The sequence below is a fragment of the Octopus bimaculoides genome, chromosome 4 (assembly GCF_046866305.1).
Source record: "Octopus bimaculoides isolate indiv1 chromosome 4, ASM4686630v1, whole genome shotgun sequence".
In the NCBI taxonomy this organism is placed as follows: Eukaryota; Metazoa; Mollusca; class Cephalopoda; order Octopoda; family Octopodidae; genus Octopus; species Octopus bimaculoides.
In genome coordinates this window covers 113,865,225-113,887,608 of record NC_142931.1, presented here as the reverse complement: position 1 = coordinate 113,887,608, position 22,384 = coordinate 113,865,225, and the positions used below count along the sequence as shown (strand labels likewise).

At 33.6% G+C, this 22,384-nt stretch overlaps 1 protein-coding gene across 4 annotated transcripts in view; it reads right to left on the bottom strand.

Moving 5' to 3' along the window:
- Nucleotides 1–4,962: 4,962 nt before the first annotated feature.
- Nucleotides 4,963–22,384, bottom strand: part of LOC106878542 (myocyte-specific enhancer factor 2C) — a 421,727-nt gene continuing 404,305 nt past the window's right edge. For 3 of the 4 annotated variants that reach the window (XM_089351181.1, XM_089351183.1, XM_089351182.1), the window contains 3 exons: nucleotides 19,014–19,061; nucleotides 15,407–15,521; nucleotides 4,963–5,574 (listed from right to left, as the gene is read on the bottom strand). In XM_089351181.1, coding sequence (XP_089207307.1) covers nucleotides 5,301–5,574; nucleotides 15,407–15,521; nucleotides 19,014–19,061 — 437 coding nt within the window. In that variant the 3' untranslated portion in view covers nucleotides 4,963–5,300. Of the gene's footprint in view, nucleotides 5,575–12,605; nucleotides 12,768–15,406; nucleotides 15,522–19,013; nucleotides 19,062–22,384 lie in introns of those variants that run through there. The other variant, XM_089351184.1, reaches the window with a different exon arrangement.

Below are 22,384 nucleotides of genomic sequence, written 5' to 3'. Positions count from 1 at the left end.
ATTTCCCAACAATAACAACAAAAAACTGAAAACATTTCAACAACAAAAAGAACAGTGAAAACTACAATAATAACAAAAACAACAACAATATAAACCAATACAATAACAACAACAAAAAAGAGTGAAGGAATAAAATATTGATTGGCCATTCTTAATATAATGAGAAAAGAAAAATTTCCATGTAAATAATTACTCTTTTATTTGTTTCAGTCATTTGACTGTGGCCATGCTGGAGCACTGCCTTTAGTCGAGCAAATCGACCCCAGGACTTATTCTTTGTAAGCCCAGTACTTACTCTATCGGTTTCTTTTGCCGAACCGCTAAGTTACAGGGACGTAAACACACCAACATCGGTTGTCAAGCGATGGTGGGGGGGACAAACACAGACACACAAACACACACATATATATACATATATACGACGGGCTTCTTTCAGTTTCTGTCTACCAAATCCACTCACAAGGCTTTGGTCAGCCCGAGGCTATAGTAGAAGACACTTGCCCCAAGGTGCCACGCAGTAGGACTGAACCCGGAACCATGTAGTTAGTAAGCAAGCTACTTACCACACAGCCGCTCCTGCATCTGTAATCGTTAATTTGTTTTGGAATTTTGTTTGTTGTTTGTTATATATTTCTTTCAGGATAGCAGCAGTGAGTATGTGAGGTTTTTTTGCTGTGATTTTCTTTTCTTTTTTTTTTTTTTTGTTATCATTTAGTCAGGTATGAAAGAAGCACTCATGATCTCCATACAGGACCTCCGAGACTCATTACAGGGAGGAAAAAAAAGCAAACGCCCACCACCAATGAACAGGATACTTGGCCCACATACATGAAACAAAGACGATTTATCTAGGGAGATGTTCTTTCGAAGGTGCCAGTGCCTTGGAAATTAATTGTAGATTAAGTTGGCCTTAGTGGTGTCTGAACTGAGGATGCAAAGAGCTGAAACAGAAGACATCCAGTCTGACATTCTTTACATCTCCATAGATTTTATCAAAATCAAAAGAGTAAAAGGCTAAGTTGACTCTGGTTAGATTTGAACTCAGAGCATAGAGAATCAGATCAGAATAAATACTGCAGAGTATTCTGTCCAATGGTCTAAGGACTCTATCGGGTCACTGAATTATTGGTTTTGGCCAATGTTGTAGATGAGAGAAAAAGACTGAGATGATGATGAAACAGAAAAGCAAATAATAATAATAATCCTTCTACAGTAGGTTAAGGCCTGAAATTTTTTTTTTGGGGGGGGGGGAGAGGTGCTGGTCAATTACATTGACCCCAGTACTCAACTGGTAGTTATTTCATCAAGCCTGAAATGACAAAAGGCAGAGTTGACCATAACAACATTTAAATGCAGAATGTAAAGCCAGAAGAAACGCTACTAAGTATTTAGTCTGGCTTGCTAACGATTCTGCAAGCTCACTGTATAAATAATAATAATAATAATAATAATAATCCTTTCTACTATTGGTACAAGGCCTGAAATTTTGGGAATGGGGACTAGTTGATTACGTCAACCCCAGTTCTCAACTGATACTTATTTTATCGACCCCAAAATGATGAATGGCCTTGGCAGAATTCGAACTCAGAACACGAAGAGGGACAAAATGTTGCAAAGCATTTTGTCCAGCATGTGAATGATTCTGCCAGTTCACTGCCTTTTTTTTTTGTGGTGAGGGGTTTAGTTGATTACATCAACCCCAGTGCTCAAATGGTACTTATTTCTTGACCTCCAAAACGATGAAAGGCAAAGTTGACCTCAGTGGAACTTGATCCCATAATGTAAAGAAATGGAAGAAATGCTGCCAGGCATTTTTATCTGGTGTGCTGACTATTCTGCCAGCTCACTGCCTTAATAAGAAGTCTTTCTACTATAGGCACAAGGCCTGAAATTTGGGGGAAGGGAGCTAGAGAACTACATCAACCCCAGTACTCAACAGGTACTTATTCAATCCACTCCCAAAGGATGAAAGGTGAAGTAGACCACGGCAACATTTGTATTCAGAACAAAAGGCTAGAAGCAATGCTTCCCTGAGGGATCTAACAAAGAGTCAGCTGTCCACAACCAGTGGACTAAGGTAATGTTCTTCATTCAGTTCTCGAGAACTTTTTCGAGGGTTCGCGCAGGCAGTTCCAAGCAACACCGTTTTCTGTAAATATTCCATTTCCATATTTACTCCTATGTTTCCAATCTAGTTTGAGAGTTTTGTACTGACAGTGCTCAGGGCACCAACAACATGTACAATACTCACCCTTTTTAATGACCTGTATTCTTATCTCCTGCCATTATTATTATTATTATTATTATTATTATTATTATTGTTATTATTATTATTATTGTTGTTGTTATGATGAGGGCGCATACATTTGGTCACTATAAACAAATCATTTGTGCAGGTCATTCGGCAGAAAACTGAACACTCGTGCATTGTCTTCGACGGGAGAATCCATCATTATTATTACTACTGTTACAGTGGGGGCACATAGCTTAGTGGTTACGGTGTTGCATTCACGATTGTGAGATCGCAGTTTCAATTTCTAGACTGGGTGGTATGTTGTGTTGTTGAACAAAACACTACATCTCACATTGCTATGCGATCACTTCTACACCTGATACAAGGTAGACTGTTCATCTGTTCAAGCAACATCGATTTGATGAAGACAGCCAGCTAATGTGCGGCACGAACATTTGATCACTATAAACAAATTATTTGTGCAGGTTGCTTGGCAAAAGCTGAACACTTCTGCACCGTCTTCGATACGAGAGTCTATCAATATTATAATTATTATTTTCCTTTTTTTCTTTGGTACATGAGATTATGTTCATTGGACTTGATTGATAAATGGGTTGAAAAACAAACTCAGTTCCTGGTAAACATTAATTAAGATTAATGGTACTATCATTATGTATTTGGCCTCATCAACATTTCTTTGGGTTTTGAAGTAAAAGAAGAGAAAAAAGGTAGTAAAGGGTGAGGGATGTCAGAAGTGGATCACTTTGATTTTGTATCTACCAATTCATATATATATATATATATATATATATATATATATATACACACACACACACACGTGTATGTATGCATGTATACATGCATACATACATATATATATATATATATATATATATATATATATATATATATATATATATGTACATAAAATATATATATGCATATATATGTAGTACATATGCAATGTATGTGTGTGCATGTTTGCAAGTAAGTCTACTTTATATATATATATATATATATTGCAGAGAGAGGGGGAGAAGTGAAGAAGGGAGAAGAGAGAAAGAGAGAGAGATAAAGAGAAAAAAACAAAAAAACAAAAAACAAGAAAATGATGCAGCCGAAGCTTAATAAATATATTCAATAAGTTCTTTCACAAAAATAAAAAAAAAAAAAAATAACAAATCCAAAAATGAAATAAAAACAAAATGAGAAAAAAATATTTAAAAAGTAATAAAAATAATAATAATATTAATAATAATAATTTCTAATTTGAGTATGGCACCTCATTTTTTTTTTTTGTTGGTGGTAGGGTGAGGTTGGGCTTATAGTAGTCACCAGAACTGACCCCTAGTATTTGACTGGTACTACTGAAAGGCAAAGTTAACCTCAGCGAGACTTGAACTCAAAATACAAATGGATGTAACTAAATATCGCAAGGCATTTTTATCCAATGATCTAATGAAAATCTGTCTGTCTGTCCACTCATTAGCTTTGTTATACAAACCATAATAATTAATCACAAATATATATATATATATATATATATATATATATATAAAACAGAAAAAAAATAAATAAAAAATAAATACTATGTTCGTTTTAAAAGAAAACAGTTAATGATGGAAATGTGTAATTAAAAATGAGTAAATAAATAAAACAATGAATTTAAATTCCTAATGAGTAAAGCTGGCAGGAAACTTTGTTGTCTTCTTCATAACTTTTAACTTTCTTTCTGTTTGCTGTATGGGTGGCAGAGTAATGTGTGCCAACATGTTGCTGTTGTGGCGCTGTGCTTGTTTGTGCATTGTGCCTCTCTTCAATGCTTGGTGCATTCTCTAGCAACAGACATCACACACACACACACACATATATATATATATATATATGTGTATGTGTACATATATATGTGTATGTGTACATATATATATGAATACATATACACACATACATATATTTATATATGTGTATATATATATTTATATATGTGTGTATATTCATATACACACATATATAAATAATATAGCTATCTATACACACACATATATATATATATAAATACATATATAGATACATATACTATACATATATATAAATACACATACACACACATATACATATAAATATACATACATATATTTGATAAATATATATATATATATAATGTACACAGTATAAAGATACGAGCTACTAATAGTTTTCTTGCTTTCGAGACATGGGTCTAAGTAGGTTTTTATAACAAGCCTTGTGTCTCCAGAGCAATGTTCTTGCATACATATAAAGAACAGACTGAGGGCGGTGAGTTTGGAAAGAAAGTTAAAATAGTAAAAAGACTGTTTTTTAGAAATTGCTTATAGTGGTTTTTGCTTCTATTCTCCAAAAGCTACAAGAGCCTGAAAATGGCTAAAAAAAACTGTCTTGGATACAATGTCAAAAATATTGACACCAAGACAAAATTATTATTATCATTATTATTATTATTATTATTATTATTATCATTATTATTATTATTATTATTATTATTATTATTAATAATTAGCAAAAGGCAACAAGAATTATACATAGTACAACTGTGCAATTGGCCTAGTACTGGAATACATGTCTTGGGAAACAAAAAAACCATCACTCCTTGCAAAATATTCCTGCAATTATTATTATTAATATTATTATCATTATTGTTATTATTAATATTATTATTATTAAACTGTCTCTTTTATTTATTTATTGTGGTATTTATTATTAGTTAGTTCAGTTGTTATCAATTTATTTTTTTGTTTAGTTTTTTTTTTCTTTTAAACTATTTTTCTTGTTAATTTTGCTTTTTTTTTTTAATACATGGGACACCAAAAAAAAAAAAACAGCAGCAGTTACCCGACTCTTTACACTTTTCCCTCCCAAAAAAAAGGCACCATCAGTAACTGTGGCAGTTCAGTGACCCCCCTGCCCCACCCCACCGCATCCTACTCTGGTAGGCAGGCAGGTAGGCAGGCAGGCGAGCAGGCAGGTGTACGTACTCCTTTTAGAAAACACAAACGAACCAGCAAGCATAACAGGAACCCTCCAGAGCAGGCTATGTTGCCCAGCCATCTATTCGAGATCGTTTTGAACCAGTGGGTCCTTGCTGGTATTCCTGGGTGCTGCTCGGTGACGAACTATTGCTATGTGATATGTGGCCTGGAGATATGTGACCTTGGTTGTTCACTGAAGTAGGTCGAAGTTGTTGGCTTGATGGCGTGTTGCTTTCACGTGGAGGAGATATTGGTTCGCTCTTGATATGCATGGTTAAACCTGGGTTGAGTATGTTTAGTGCCAAAGCAGAGTTGTTGTTTGTCATCGAACCTGAACTGATGAAAACAAAAAAAAAAAAAGTAAATAAATAAATAAATGAATAAAAAAACAAACAGACAAACAAACAAACAAACAATTAAATAAAAGTAAAATAATGATATTGAAATAGTTACAAATACATAGATAAATTAACGACAATGACAAAAAAAAAAAATAATAAGAGAAAGAGAAAGAAGGAAACAACATCTAAACGAAAACAAGAAATTAATTAAATTAATTTATCAGATCAGACAACAATAAAAACAACAACAATAAACAAATAAAACAAAATCAAAATAAGAATAATTTAGATTTTGATGATCTAATTAAAAGAGTTTGATTTTTCTTTCAAGTGTTTTTCTCTAATTGGTTAATGTTATTATTGTTACACAACAAGTCTGCATTTTTTTAAGTGAATCTTGTCACGAGAGAAATATAAAGTAATAATTAACTTTTTCAAAGTATTAATCTTGGCAGATTTTTTTGTATGTGTATGTGTGTATACGTGTTTTCCATCTACATTTAAATTTCTTTAACTATATTCTCTTCTAATCTTCAGGTGCCATTTTGTTATATAGACCAGGGGTTTTCAAACTTTTTGACTTGCGGACCCCTTTATATTTCAGGCTTTACCTTAGGGACCCCCTTATAAACGCTTATGAAATTTATACATAAATATTTGCTTAAAATAACATATATTTTTACATTTATTTATTTAACAGTATTTAACAAATAGGTTTATTGTCAATTAAAAGATTTCGATTAAAAAACATGTATAAAATCAGATTGCCCATAAAATAGTATTTGCTGTCCACGGACCCCGTCTTCTCCTTACGGACCCCCTGTGGTCCGCGGACCACAGTTTGAAAACCCCTGATATAGACAGACATATATATGTATGACCACAAACACACAGGCGCACACACACACATATACACATGCGTGCACACACACATACACACACATGTATGGAGTAATCCCTAGCAAAAAAATTTTTAAAAAAATGAGATTTTCAGGCAAAGAAAGAAATCAGCTAACATGGATTTTACAAATACTGTTTGTAAGTGGAATAATTACTATATGCAAGACTTTTTCTGAGGTACATGCCTTGTACTTATCTAAATTCAGGATTGAATGTTTTTTTGGAGTTTTCCTTTTGTTAGAAACCAGCTACTTTTTATAGGAAAAAAATTCAAATAATTTAGGAAGAGAAATTAAAATGCATACATATATGCATATAACATACTCACACACATACACACAGATATATGCATGCATCTGTGAATGTATGTGTGTGTGTACAAATATCTTTGTGGTCATATGTACACATACAAGCATAATGAAAAATGAGACATTATAATAATAATAATAATAATAATGATAATGATAATAATAGTACCAGACAATGGCTCTCACGGCTTCTAATCTTAACTGATTTGAAGTATTATCATGTACATTGTTATATTTGGTATAAAAAATAGGCTACAGTAAACATTCTGCTCAATACCACAGATTTGCTTGTCAGTTGTCTGTCCTTAACCAGTTGAGCATGTCTCTTAGTGGCTGATGATATGTGCATTTCTGATCATGAGCAGAAGTAGTGGGAGATCATCATAGCCATGTGTTGAGAGGAATTCTTTGGGGTTTGCATAATTCACCTTTGGAAACACGGGTGTTTCCTTTGACATCCTTAAACAACTCTTATTCAGGGACTTTTTGAGTGGGATGGGTTCCTCAACCTGAAAAAAATTCTAACTGGGCCCCCACCTGCAAGGTCATGCACTGCTAAGCTTGATATGAGATCACCATGCCATGCACATATGGTTGTGATGCATGTGCCCGGTGTACCCTTATCAGACAGGTTGTCACAATGGGTTTATTGGACTTTATGTAATTGTACCCCAGTGTCACTTTGATGGCATGCACTGCCCTCTCACTCAATAATAATAATAATAATAATAATAATAATAATAATAATAATCCTTTCTACAATAGGCACAAGGCCTGAAATATTTCCAGAACATTAACCTGAGTCTTGGAGCAAAGTAACCAGTGAAAATCATGCATACACATATATGCATGTATGTATATATATATATATACACACACACATGCATATATATTTGTGTGTGTGTGTATGCATGCATACACACACACACACCTATATATATATATATAAATATATATGTATATATAAATATATATATATATATATATATATATATATATATATAATGATAAATAAACCAAGCAGCAAATATATTTCAAAGTAAAAGCAGGCTCAGATAACCAGGTGAATGATCGGAAATGTGTAACTCAGATTACTAGTATTACAAACCTTTCAGTTATAATGTATTAAATAATACTCTACGCTTATGTATTGAGTTGTATAATTTATCACTTCTGGTGAACCAATAGAGGTTTATATGTGTGTGTATGTGTCTATAGACACACATACACATACATATATACTTACATATGCACACACATCCTTAAACTCAAATTTAACTCACTAACTACTTGTTTTTTTAACTAGATTCTGAAACGTTTTTTCACTACTCCTGCATGTTACAACTGTGTTTGTTTAAGAAACTTTTGACTAAAAGGTATGTATCTTTTTGTATGAAAAAATTGTATAGTTGGTGTTCCTTTATTTGTGACAGTATAGTATATTTTACTGAAAATTAACTTGTTTTTACTAAAAAAATTTTAATTTGTATGAAGAAAAATGTATAATGTAAAAAAAAAAATTTCAAAAAACATTAAAAATTATTTAAAAAAATTTACTATGACATATAGAATTTTATATGAGATATAATATATATATATACATATATATAATCCAAGAAAGTTAGAGGTTGTGAACCCAACCCACTAAGGGATAATATCTATCCAATATACTGCCGGAGGGATACCCAATTATTATTACACTAGTGTTTTTACCGAGTGTAATAAATGGGTGTGGGTAAAAGGAAATTTTACCCTTAATTTATATAGCAATAAGAAAATGGAGGGGAATATGTGGTACTCATCAACTTGCAAACATTGTATTATGTCAATTTACCTGTTTATTTTTCAACTAAGAGAACAGGACAATAAAACCAATATACAAACACGTATGACATATTTATACAATTATGAGTGAGTCATCCCCACCATACTAAACAGCAGTGTACTGGCAAACAAGTATAACACATACATTGACTATGTGTGGTCAATAATATATGTATGTGTGTGTCTGACACTGCTCTTGGTTCTACATTACAAGCTACTTGTATCAAAGTAATCTAATCCGCTAGAAATTCATGTTAATTTGAGTTCCAAATACCGGTTTAATAATTACAATGTGATTTTACTAAACTCTTCATAATTTCCAAAATTAATTGAAACAAAATCAGTGGTTATTAAAATAGAAATGTGTTAATGAAAAGTGTAAATTAATCGGAAAGTATTTGATTTCAGGATTGTTGGAAAGCTACTAATGAAACAGAAGAATTTGTAGTTTTAAATTAACCTTCTTCAGCATTGTATTTTCTCTTTGAGTTACAGTTATCATTGTCTTTACTGTATTTTGATTTTCCCATGTTTGGCTGGGAAACACTTGCAGAATTAATAACAAAGATGATCTATATAAAAAAAAAACCTTTCGTATAGGCAATGTTTATGTGGAGGTTAAGAAATATGCTTTGCAGCTACATGAAATTGGTTTCAATTCTACTATATATGGTTCCCCAGGTAGGAGTATTTACTGCTATAGTCTCTGGGTCTGCTAAAGCCTTGTAAATGAAGTCTGGTACACAGAAACTGTGAGGAAGTGTGTAGGAAAGGCTGATTCTGTTTGTAAGTGATACACGTAATCCATCACCTAATTAAGCACCATCACATGGCCCTTTCAAGTTTTTATTGGAGTCCACTTTGACGTAAGCATTTGGATCAGATCCTCAGTTAAAATAAAAATATCCCTCTGTTCCTTAACACCAGTCCCGAAGGTCCTGAAAAGGTTTATAGGTCTTGTTCCCTATCCAATTTCACAATATTTAGTCTTGTACTTCTGGGATCACGGAGGCATGTGGTTTAGTGGTAGGGAATGTAAACGCCATGAAACCAGAAAACTGACCCTTATGATGAGTTGGTATGACTTCTTTGTGGAGGCATATGGCTTGGTGGTTAAGGTGTTGGACTCATGACTGGAAGATTGTCATTTTGATTACTGGACCAGATGACGTGTTGTGTGCTTGAGCAAAACATTTCATTTCACATTGCTCCAGTCCACTCAGCTGGCAAAAATGAGTAATCTTGTGACAGACTAGCATCCCATCCAGGTGGGTAATATATACACCATGAAACCAGGAAACTGGCCCTTTTGAGTTGGTATAACTCAAAAAGGTAACTTTACCTTTACTACCTTACTTCTGGGATCAAACAACTCTACTTTATAACCTTCTGGGGTTAAGTTTTCACCTTTAAAGGTGCCCCTGATGTACCTGAATAGATTACATTTACATTCATATACACATAATTATGATATGTTGTAAGAAAAGTAGCCCAGTTATTTCACCCATTCTAACTTACAGGAATAGTATTGATGGTGTTACAAGTAGACATTCAACGAGAGATTAAACTGTTTTGTAAATAGATATCTTTCTGTTGTAAATATGAAATATACAAGATGCACTTTGAGTAAACTCAAACGGCTAATGAAAACTGGAGTGCTTGCATTGTCTAAACATACTTTGTCGCTCTCACTCCATTCAGGAAATAAATCAAAGAAGAACAACAACTACAACAATAATGATATGATAATAATAATAATAACAACAGCAAAGGGTTAAAAGAAATATACAACAGTTTTATACACATAACAAGGAATAGGATAAAACAAGGCTTATTACAATTTGTGTAAAGTCCAAGCCAAGATATATGCATAAATGTAAATGTACACCAATGAAATTCAATGGTTATACAAAATATTAGAAATGCATGGCCTATAGGCTCATGGTAGGTAATAGTGTAGTTCTTGTCCAAATTTAGTGCTATGTCAAACATGTTGGAGAGGAGGGTAGGCTGAGTTGATTGGGTAATGGACAAACAGCCAAGAAATTGGTGGTTTGCTTCCTGTTACTGGTTTTATGTCTTGCCTATGACTGAGACAGTTAACTCTCAAATAAACTGGTCCATGTAGCCGTAAATTATAAGAAATACTCTCACAGAAACATAGAGGGAGTTGTGAAAAGGGTTTATTCATTAATAAGAGAGTTTGGTAAGTTTATTGACCATGATGAGTGGTAGATTCTAACGGTGTCGGGTCTTGCTCTGTGTCTGATAGTGAGGAAAGGACAGCAGTGTTTACGCATAGGTAGGAGACAGTGGGGAGGGTTGGAAAAAGAAAAAAGGACAAAATGTTTTGTTAGCTTGCAGTACTATGTACAACTTAATTCATGATTGTATTTCACTGACCGAAGAGTGAATTATAGCAAGAAATCATGCCTGATTATAAAGGCAGATTCTTAAGTAGTGGTACCATATGATACCATATGGTACCACAAGTCGTATAGAATTTACCACAACCAATCCTGTTGAATTTTTAATTGTAAAAATGGTATAAAAATGTATGCTTGACATCGTTAAGGATCCCAAAATTATCTGGAATGTTTCATTTTTTTAGAGATATATTAAAGAACTTGGTTTATATATTTTGTGTCTTGTTGTCGTCGTTGTTGTTGAGCACCAGGTCAGCTCTAATCAGGCTGTGTAAAATGGATCAGCTAGCGCTGTCAAAGGAAGAATTCTGGATAATTTCCATTTGAGATTCATTTCTTGCTTCAAAACTCTGGAATTCAAATACTATCTTCTTTCCTTTAATTTTTCCAATATCTGGAGTTTATAGGTTTTCTTTCAAGGACCATAGCTGATCTAAACTATTATGATCATTATCATTATAATTATTATTATCATTATCATTATTATTATTATTATTATTATTATAATCATTAATATTATTATTATTGTTATTTGCTAATATGATGAATTTGTTTCTAGTGTTGAGTTGGTAGAAAGAATAATTCACTTAAACCAAATGCCATGCAATTTAAAATTTTCTCTGTTTCCACAATCTAATTTTTTAAAACCACACTGAAAACAGACTGTGTCTTTCATCCCATGTAGCTTGATAGCATTTCTACCAGGGATATGCTGGGCTCAGATCCATTAACCATTAATTAAACATATGTTCCTACAAGTACTTTAGCTTAGAAACATTAATATCATTATAACTTAGAGGCATTCATTTTTATTTTCTTATGTCTGTCAATAAAGTTGTATCTACAGTGATTCATAAACAAGTCTTAAAAAAGTGAGAATTAATAAGTATTTCTTTTTTATGGCTAAGTGTGGAAAATATTCATTGATAAAATTTACATTTTTCACATTTCTTTCTTTCTGTCTTTCTTTCATGCACGGAGATTTATAAACCACCATGGTCTTCCTCCAAGCAAGTTTGTTTCTTTGGAAATCTCAAATGGCTTCTGAATCAAGACATCCTTTCATTTATTGATGGTTGTGAAAAGATCATCTTTTCTCATTTTCTTTTTCATATTTTTTTAAAAATGTATATATATATATATATATATATATATATATATATAATGTATGTATATATTAGTGTTTCGTTATACAGATTGCAAAGATTTAAACTTGTAGCCGATTCCGCAGAAGTAGGAGGGTATACAAAAAGTAAGAACTTTTACTTCTCCTCCGGTTTTTTTTTTTGCAAAAAAAAAAAAATGAGTACCATCTTTCTGTGGATAAATATAAAGATGTATATATATATATATATATATATATATATATGTATGTATGTAAGTATGTTTGTATGTAGACGTATCTTTTCACTTTTCTTTCTGTCTTTCATTCTTTGATCGTTTTCAGATATCGTTTTATTTCTCATTTGTCATCGCATTTCAGATATGTTATCATCGTTATTTTGTGTTTGCTTTAAGCCTATGTCCAGCCATCTGTTTGTTTGTGTACGTGTGTGTACGTGTGTGTGTGTGTGTGTTTTTTTTTTTTTTAATTTTTTTTTTTTTTTTAGGCCATCTTGAGGAAGTGCAAACTTATAAGTTAGGCACTAAAAGTCAGAAATTAGACATATAATGGTCTGCTACTCTTCAGCTCAAAGTGTCGCTCCATGAACCGTTCCCATGGTACTTCACTGAAACCAGAAGAAAAGAAATCCTCTCCTCAGAAAACCTTGTGCTTGTCTTGGATATTTGGTCAAGCATCATTCATTCTACATATTCTTATGGGATTCCTCAGATTCTCGCTCTTTCTCTCCGTTTAATCATGTCACCCTTTCTCTCTCTTTCTCTCTGCTTATTTATATCTCTCTTTCCCTTTCTTTCTCTTGTTTTTTTTTTCCTTTCTGTGACATAATATATATATATATATTCTTTTCTTTTCTTTTTTGGATTTTTTTGAACTCCCCAATTCTTTCCTACTCACATTCCACACAAAGTCTTTCTCTTCATTTTCATTTCTCACTCTTCTTCCTACTTCAACCCTTCTCCTAACCCATCATTTTCACATTTCCTTTCTCTTTTTTTTTTTTTTTATTCAAAATTGCTTTCCCCCTTATTTGATGGTTCCACAGTCTCAACAAGCTATTCAAAAAAGACTTATCTTAGGACAAAAAAAAAAAAAAAAAAAAGAGAGAGAAAAATTGTTCTTTATGTTCTTTAAAAATTTCTGATAATAAAAAAAAAATACCCTTTGACTATTCTGTTCTTAAGTAAAATTGTGGCATAAAATTTTGAAACAAAGGGATTGAAAAAAAAACCCATAAAAGCATGGTGAAGATATTTATTTTCCCTGCTCTTAAAGGGAAAAGAAAACAAAAAAAACCCCCAAAACAAAAGACTACCTAAGATGAATTAGCTCAGTACAACGACGAGGAAGGGTGGGAGAAAAAATATCTATACATAATATTTCTATGATTCAATCAAACTCTTGTATAGATAATTTATAACAACAAATGTAATTTTTGGAAAAATAACAAAAACAAAACCAACAAACAAACAATGATGTGCTCTATGATATTGCTCTTTACTCATTTGCTAGTTACAACTAGAGAACTGTGACCATACTGGGGCACCATATGTAATTGAAATCATGTTGATTCTACAGATACTTTATTTTTAAGCATTGGTTTTTGACTGATAATAATCCAGAGATCAGCGATGCTTCATGCTCAAAATTTCATAATTCTATGGCCATTTACTGTTGTCTATTTGTATTCTAGATATGTCAATAATTTTATAGCTAATATATGTGTGTATATATATAGTAATAATAATAATGATAATAACCCATGGACGGAATTTATAAATATTTTAATGCATCACGGCGTGCGTTTCCACATATCGCATGTTTCTTAAGATCATAGTCCATATTAGAAATGAATGCATGAACATGACCAACCTGATGTCCATAGATACTATGGACTATACTGTAATCATCCCAGGAATATGGACTATGATCATACGAAACATTCGATTTGTGGAAACAGGTGTAGTGATGTATTAAAATATTTATAAATTCCATCCATGGATTATTATTATTATTATTATTATTATTATTATTATTATTATTACTGTATTTATCCTACGTCATATTGGCACAACCTGATGTGACCAAAAATAGTGGTATTGCCATTTGGCATCATTACGTTGCAGCCAGCATAACAGAATAGGAGGTCTTATATATGCATATTCAAAATGTTTCCCAAGGAACTATATATATATATATGATATTGTATTTTTGCTCAAGTCAGTCTTTTGCTACTCTGGGTTTCATGTGTAGGTGCACAAGATCTTTAAGTAAGTAGTAACAACTTACCTGAAGATCCTGTGAGCCTACAGGTGAAACTCAGAGTAGCAAGAGACTGATTCAATCATAATAAAATATTAATCTCTACCATGGTATTGTGTACTCTTTCTTCTGACAGTTTACACTAACTGGATATATATATATATATATATATATATATATGAAGCATAAAGTCAGGAGGTGTGAGAGGTGAAGACATATTTATTTTTTTCTCGTGTGACTTCCATGTGATTACAGCTGTTTCATAACATTTTTCATGTATTATTGATTTCAGTAGTCAAAAATCATACATACATGTCTGCATCAATATACAAGCTCAGTATTACACAACTGTATATTTTTACAAATTAATGCAAATAAAGAAAGCTAACACATCAGATCACTGAAACATCATGGCTACATCTACGATTCAACTCTGAGTGTGAATGCGTGCTTGTGTGTGACTGTGTGTGAGTATGTATGTGTGTATATTATTATCTATGCAGGCATGGCTGTGTGGTTTAGAAGGTCGCTTCCCGACGTGGTTTCATGTTCAGTCCCACTGCAAGGCACCTTGGGCAAGTGTCTTCTCCTATAGCCCCAGACTATATATATATGCAGACACACCCTATTTATTACAGTAGATGTAATGTGTTAACCACCCCTGTCAATATATTTTAAAGATATACATATATGTATATGTATATATATATATATATATATATATATATATATATATATATACACATGATATATAGTATTTTATCCCCATGAGTCTTCTATTCAAATGATATTTTGAGTTGCTTTTCTTAGAAACTATTATTCATATCATAGTTATTTCATATATACAAATCAGCTTTCGCAATTTAATATCATTCTTTAATATTTTCACCAGTTGCAATGTGCATAGATATCTCATACAGCTGACAAATCAGAAATGCATAGACAATTATAGAAATAGATTTACGAAAGTATATGTTATCTTACCCTGTATTTATATGCATATTGCTTTGTAAAGATCCAGGCGGAGGCTGCGGACCTTGGCTTCCCCAGTGGTTGTAATTGGTCATACCGCTTAGATCAGTATTGAGAGCAAAGTCGTCTGAAACAGGTGAAGAGTGTAAGGTATATAACAGTTGTTAGTTTATAAGGCTGGTTCAACTAATCAACAAATGTCATCAAAATAAGACAGACAGACAGATAGATAGATAGATAGATAGATAGGTAGATAGATAGACAGATAGATAAATAGATAGATAGATGGATAGATGGATAGATAGATGGATGGATGGATGGATGGATGGGTAGACAGATTAATAGCTAGACATTGCAGCGTAGAAGGTGTTTATAAGCCATTTAAAATAACACACAAAAACCGTTTTTGTGTTTTATTTTAAATGGCTTTTTTAAACGGTATTTAATGGTTTTAAATTGTTATTTTAAACAGCTTTTGTGTGTTATTTTAAATGGCTTATAAACACCTTCCATGCTGCAATTGTTTTCATTCCAGCACACGATCTCAGATCAGGTCACTTGCTATGCAAGTACATCTCTGTAATAGATATATATAGTTTGATTGATAAATAGACAAATAGAGAGAGTGAGAAAGAGATGGGCATATATGTAGTTAAACAGATATATATATATATAGAGAGAGAGAGAGAGAAAGAGAGAGAGAGGCGGGGGGGGGGGGAGACACTCATACACACAGAAAGAGAGAACAGATTACATGGTCTCTCTGTATGTAGACCTTTTGATATCAACCCACCAGAAACCATCTTTGATCCACATAAAAGCCTACTGCTTTAAAGATGTCCAGATTAGAATATCCTACCAAAATTTCATATTAAAATTATGTCCCAAGCATAATTTTGTTATCTTACTACATTTTTAATTGGTACAAGCATGGCTCTTTGTTTTCGAAGTTTGCTTTTCAAGCATGTGGTTTTAGTCCAGTTCCACAGCACAAGCACTTTGGACAGGAGTCTTCTATTAGGCAGGCCAATGCCTTGTCAGTTGATTTGGTGGAGGGTAATTGAAAGTGGACTGTTACATGTGCATGTATGAGTGTGTGTGTCTATGTGAGTTTGTAAGAATGAATATATGTGTGAATGTGTGTTTATGTATGAGTGTGAGTATGTGAGTGTGTGTGTGTGCCTGTGTGTTTGCTTACTAATGTGATTCTCTGAAAATTACGAGCTCCAAAATAGTGGTGCTATTATCATTTCATCTGACAAAAATAATTATCTGCTGGCATTGTAGTTTTGAATATGGAATACACAAGGGACCTGTTATTTAAAAAAAAATAAGAAGCAAGTAAGGATCAGTAGCAGAGATGGGGATCCAATGGTAGGATATTCTAATCTAGACATCTTTAAAGCAGGAAGTTTTTATGTGGATCAAGAATGGTTTCTGGTGGGTTAGTATCAAGTGGTCTACATACAAAGAGACCGTGTAATTTGTTCTTTCTTTCTGTGTGTGTGTGACTCTCTCTCTCTAATGGTAAAACAAGGCTTTAATTAGATATATTCATCTAACCCATACTTCCATGGAAGAACTCTTACTCTTTACTTGTTTCAGTCATTTGACTGTGGCCATGCTGGAGCACCGCCTTTTAGTCGAGCTAATCGACCCCAGGACTTATTCTTTGTAAGCCTAGTACTTATTCTATCAATCTCTTTAGCCAAACCGCTAAGTTACGGGGACGTAAGCACACCAGCATCGGTTGTCAAGCGATGGTGGGGGGATAAACAAAGACACACAAACATATACACACACACACATACATATATACGACAGGCTTCTTTCAGTTTCCGTCTACCAAATCCACTCACAAGGCTTTGGTCGGCCCGAGGCTATAGTAGAAGACACTTGCCCAAGGTGCCGTGCAGTGGGACTGAACCTGAAACCATGTGGTTGGTAAGCAAGCTACTTACCACACAGCCACTCCTACGCCTATGTACATAAAAATAAATGAAACACTTTAGGCCATGGTTGGGATTGTTTTGAGTGGAGTCATATTCTTGGCTTGTTTATCTGCAGGTCAAATTGGAGACTGAGAGGCTCTATGGTTAGATATGTTTCAACCAAGGCTACCCATCCTATTTTCAGATATAAAGCACCTAGGACTCCTCATCGTCATCATTTAACATCTGTTTTCCATGCTGGCATGGGTTAGATGGTTTGACCAGAACTGGTAAGCCAGAGAGCCGCATGGTTTCTACGGCTGGATGCCCTTCCTAACACCAACCACTCCAAGAGTGCAATGAGTGCCTTTTACGTGCCACTGACATAGGTGCTTTTATGTGCTACCAGTACGGGTGCCAGTTAAGAGACACTGGCATCAGCCACAACTTTGATCTCACTTGGTTTGACGAGTTTTCTCAAGCACAGCTTACTGCCAAGGGTCTTGGTCACTTGGCATCGCCTCCATGAGGCCCAATGTTCAAAGATCATGCATCATCACCTTGTCCTATGTCTTCCTGGATCTACCTTTTCCAGGGGTTCCCTCTACATTTAGAGGTCCAGTCCCTCTGTGTGTCACCTTCACCAAGTGTCTTCTGCTATAGCCTCAGGCTGACCAAAGCCTTATGAGTGGATTTGGTAGACGGAAACTGAAAGAAGCCTGTCATATATATATGTGTGTGTGTATGCATTTGTGTGTTTGTGTTTGTTACCCCACAATCACTTGACAATCGATGCTGGTGTGTTTACATCACCGGCAAAAGAAACTGATAGAATAAGTACTAGGCTTACAAAGAATAAATCCTGGGGTCAATTTGTTCGACTAAAGGCAGGTGCTCCAGCATGGCCACAGTCAAATGACAGAAACAAGTAAAAGAATAAAATTCTTCATTATTCCCAAAATTAATTGAGACAAAAGTGTATTTCAACAGAAATATGTTAATAGAAGTATTAAGATGGTAGAAGTGATTTGAAGGAGACTTGGTTGCTAACTCTAGCAGGTTGAGTAACGAGGAAGAGGTTCTCTCAATATCTTGCAGTTGGAGTATTTGTTTTCACATGTGGATGTCCTTCCTAATGCACATTGACCAAACAAAATGAGACAACTGGGTGCAGCTGTTTAGGCACTAACAATTTGGCACAGTTGATTGGCCATTCAGTTTAATTTAGTGACAGAACTTTTAACATAGAAGCAGGCGCCACAGACACCAACACACACACACACACACACACACACACACACACACACACACACACATGCACAGATAGATATGCATAGAGAAGAAAAAGTGAGAGAAAGACAGAGATTATAATTCATTAATTGAATAAGATTGACTTGAAACCTTTTCCTGTCTTCATACACATAAAGAAAAATATGCTTACACACAAAAGCAGAGATTGGGGGAGAAAGAGAGAGAGAGAGAGGTGGGTGAGCAAGACAGAGACAGAGAAAAAGAGAGCGGTGGGGAGAGGGATGTTACAATTTATTGACTGAACACAACTGACATACAAACTTTCCATCTCCTCATACACATAAAGGGAAATGTACTCACACACAAAGAGACAGATTGATGAAAGAAAGAGAGAGAGAGTCATGGAAATATTGATGAAATATGTTGAGTTGACTTACAATCTGGAGATCCTTGTGTGCGGTCAACATACATCTGGTTGTGATTGTCTGCAAAATAAGGAGAATTTACATAAAATTCTATAAATAGGATATATTGCATGTGAACATGTCTGGAAGAACATCGAGTAGAAGAGAAACTCTAACAACTGAGCAAGTGTATACATACATATATGTATATGTACTTTGTTTTTATTTGTTGGCTAACAAAGCTTCCAATAGTTTCATGCTGCAGAGAATTCTCAGCAATTATCAAGCTGGCCACATAGGACGTTGGTCGCCTTCTCCATCATCAATGCAAATATTTATCTACCAAAGTGGTGTAGTACACTCATTCTCATTGTTTGATATTAGCAAGAACACACACACATATATATATGTGTATGTGTATATATATATATATACATATATATATATATATATATATATATATATATATATATATATATATATATATACATGTACACATATATATACATATATACATATAAATACATATACACATATACATATATATACATTTATATACATATATATACATATACATATATATATATATATATATATATACATACATATACATACACACATACATACATACATATATATATATATATATATATATATAAATATATATTCACACATACATATATACATTGATACATAGTATATGTACATGATATATGTATATGATCATGTATGTAAAGACACACACACACATATATGTTAATATTTTTATAATATGGTATTACAGATCCATTTCAGCTGATTTTACCCACTGGTTTCATGCATGATGAGTGCTGGGATTGGGTTTCTCAAGCTCTAGTGTACGAAACTGATTGGTAAGATTGGTTGAATATAATACTGTATTGTATGAATATTAATATGCCTGCTTTGTTGATAAAGATACAAAAGCCTGTTATTTTTCCCCTGACTGATGGGCTCTTATATGGCTGCATATATATATATATATATATATATATATATATATATATAGATGTGTGTGTGTGTGTGTGTATACCTCTGTGCATATAGATATATAAGTATGTATATAGCAACAATCACAAAAATATCATTGAAATAAGAGGCAAAATAAACAGGTATCTATCTATATATATAGGTAGACAGATATATCTGTATATACATACAAACATATATATATATATATATATATAAATGCACCCTTTTAAAGCCTAGCCAAGGTCATGGGCCCGGTTTCCCGGTTTCAATAGTGTATGTGTTCCCCAGCTGGACGGGACACCGATCCATCGCAGCTTTACTCATTTTTGCTAGCTGAGTGGACTGGAGCAACGTGAAATGAAGTGTTTTGCTCAAGAACACAATGTGTCGCCCGGTCCAGGAATCAAAACCACAATCTTACGATCATGGTGCTGACACCCTAACCACTAAGCCAAGATCAAGCGATTGTGGTTTAAACTCTTAGACTGAGTGGTGCAGTCATCTCACTGCGCTCTGTGATCACTTAGACAATTGATGTGTGGTACAGAATTCACCTCTTCAGACAACATTAATTTGATGGAGGGAGTGAGCTAATGTACAACACATATATTTGATTACTATAAAAAAAACTATTTGCGCAGGTCATTTGGCAAAACCTGAATACCCATACATCATCCTCAACGGGGGCAAGACCATTATATATATCAATGTTTATCAACCCTTTTACCCTTGTGTAACCCTTAAAATAAATTATGTGTCTCAAGGAACCCCTGCACAAAAAAAAACCATGTATCATATCTTTCTCATATATTTTTCAATTAGTCCATGTGGTAAATAGCATATATATATATATATTGAAGTTACCATTAGCTTATCTCACTCTTTCTTGCAGAACTCCTAGGAACCTTTTGCAGAACCCTAGGGTTCTGGGGAACCCCGGTTGAGAAACGCTGATATATATATATATATATATATATATATATACATACATATATATATACATACATATATATATATACATACATATATATATATATACATATATATATATATATACATACATATATATATATATACATACATATATATATATATCATCATCATCATCATCATCGTTTAACGTCCGCTTTCCATGCTAGCATGGGTTGGACGATTTGACTGAGGACTGGTGAAACCGGATGGCAACACCAGGCTCCAGTCTGATTTGGCAGAGTTTCTACAGCTGGATGCCCTTCCTAACGCCAACCACTCAGAGAGTGTAGTGGGTGCTTTTACGTGTCACCCGCACGAAAACGGCCACGCTCGAAATGGTGTCTTTTATGTGCCACCCGCACAAGCCAGTCCAGGGGCACTGGCAACGATCTCGCTCGAAAATCCTACAGGAGCCAGTCAGGCGGTACTGGCAACGGCCACGCTCAAAATGGTGCATCTCATGTGCCACCCGCACAAGAACCAGTCCAGGGGCACTGGCAACGATCTTACTTGGCTTGCCGGGTCTTCTCACGCACAGCCCATTTCCAAAGGTCTCGGTCCGTAGTCATCGCCTCGGTGAGGCCCAATGTACGAAGGTCTTGCCTCACCACCTCAGCCCAGGTCTTCCTGGGCCTACCTCTTCCACGGGTTCCCTCAACTGTTAGGGTGTGGCACTTTTTCACGCAGCTATCCTCCTCCATTCTCACCACATGTCCATACCAGCGCAATCGTCTCTCTTGCACGCAACAACTGATGCTTCTAATGTTCAGCTTTTCTCTCAAGATACTTACACTCTGACGGGTATTCACATTGACATTACACATCCAACGGAGCATACTGGCTTCATTCCTTGCGAGCTTACGTATGTCCTCAGCAGTTACAGCCCATGTTTCACTGCCATGTAGCATGGTTGTTCGTACGCATGCGTCACATATATATATATATATATATACATACATATATATATATATACATACATATATATATATATATACATACATATATATATATATATATACATACATATATATATATATATATACATACATATATATATATATATATACATACATATATATATATATATATACATACATATATATATATATATACATACATATATATATATATATATACATACATATATATATATATATATATACATACATATATATATATATATATATATACATACATATATATATATATATATATACATACATATATATATATATATATATATATATATATATATATATATATATATGCATATATATACATACATATATATATACATACATATATATATATATACATACATATATATATATATACATACATATATATATATATACATACATATATATATATATACATACATATATATATATATACATACATATATATATATATACATACATATATATATACATACATATATA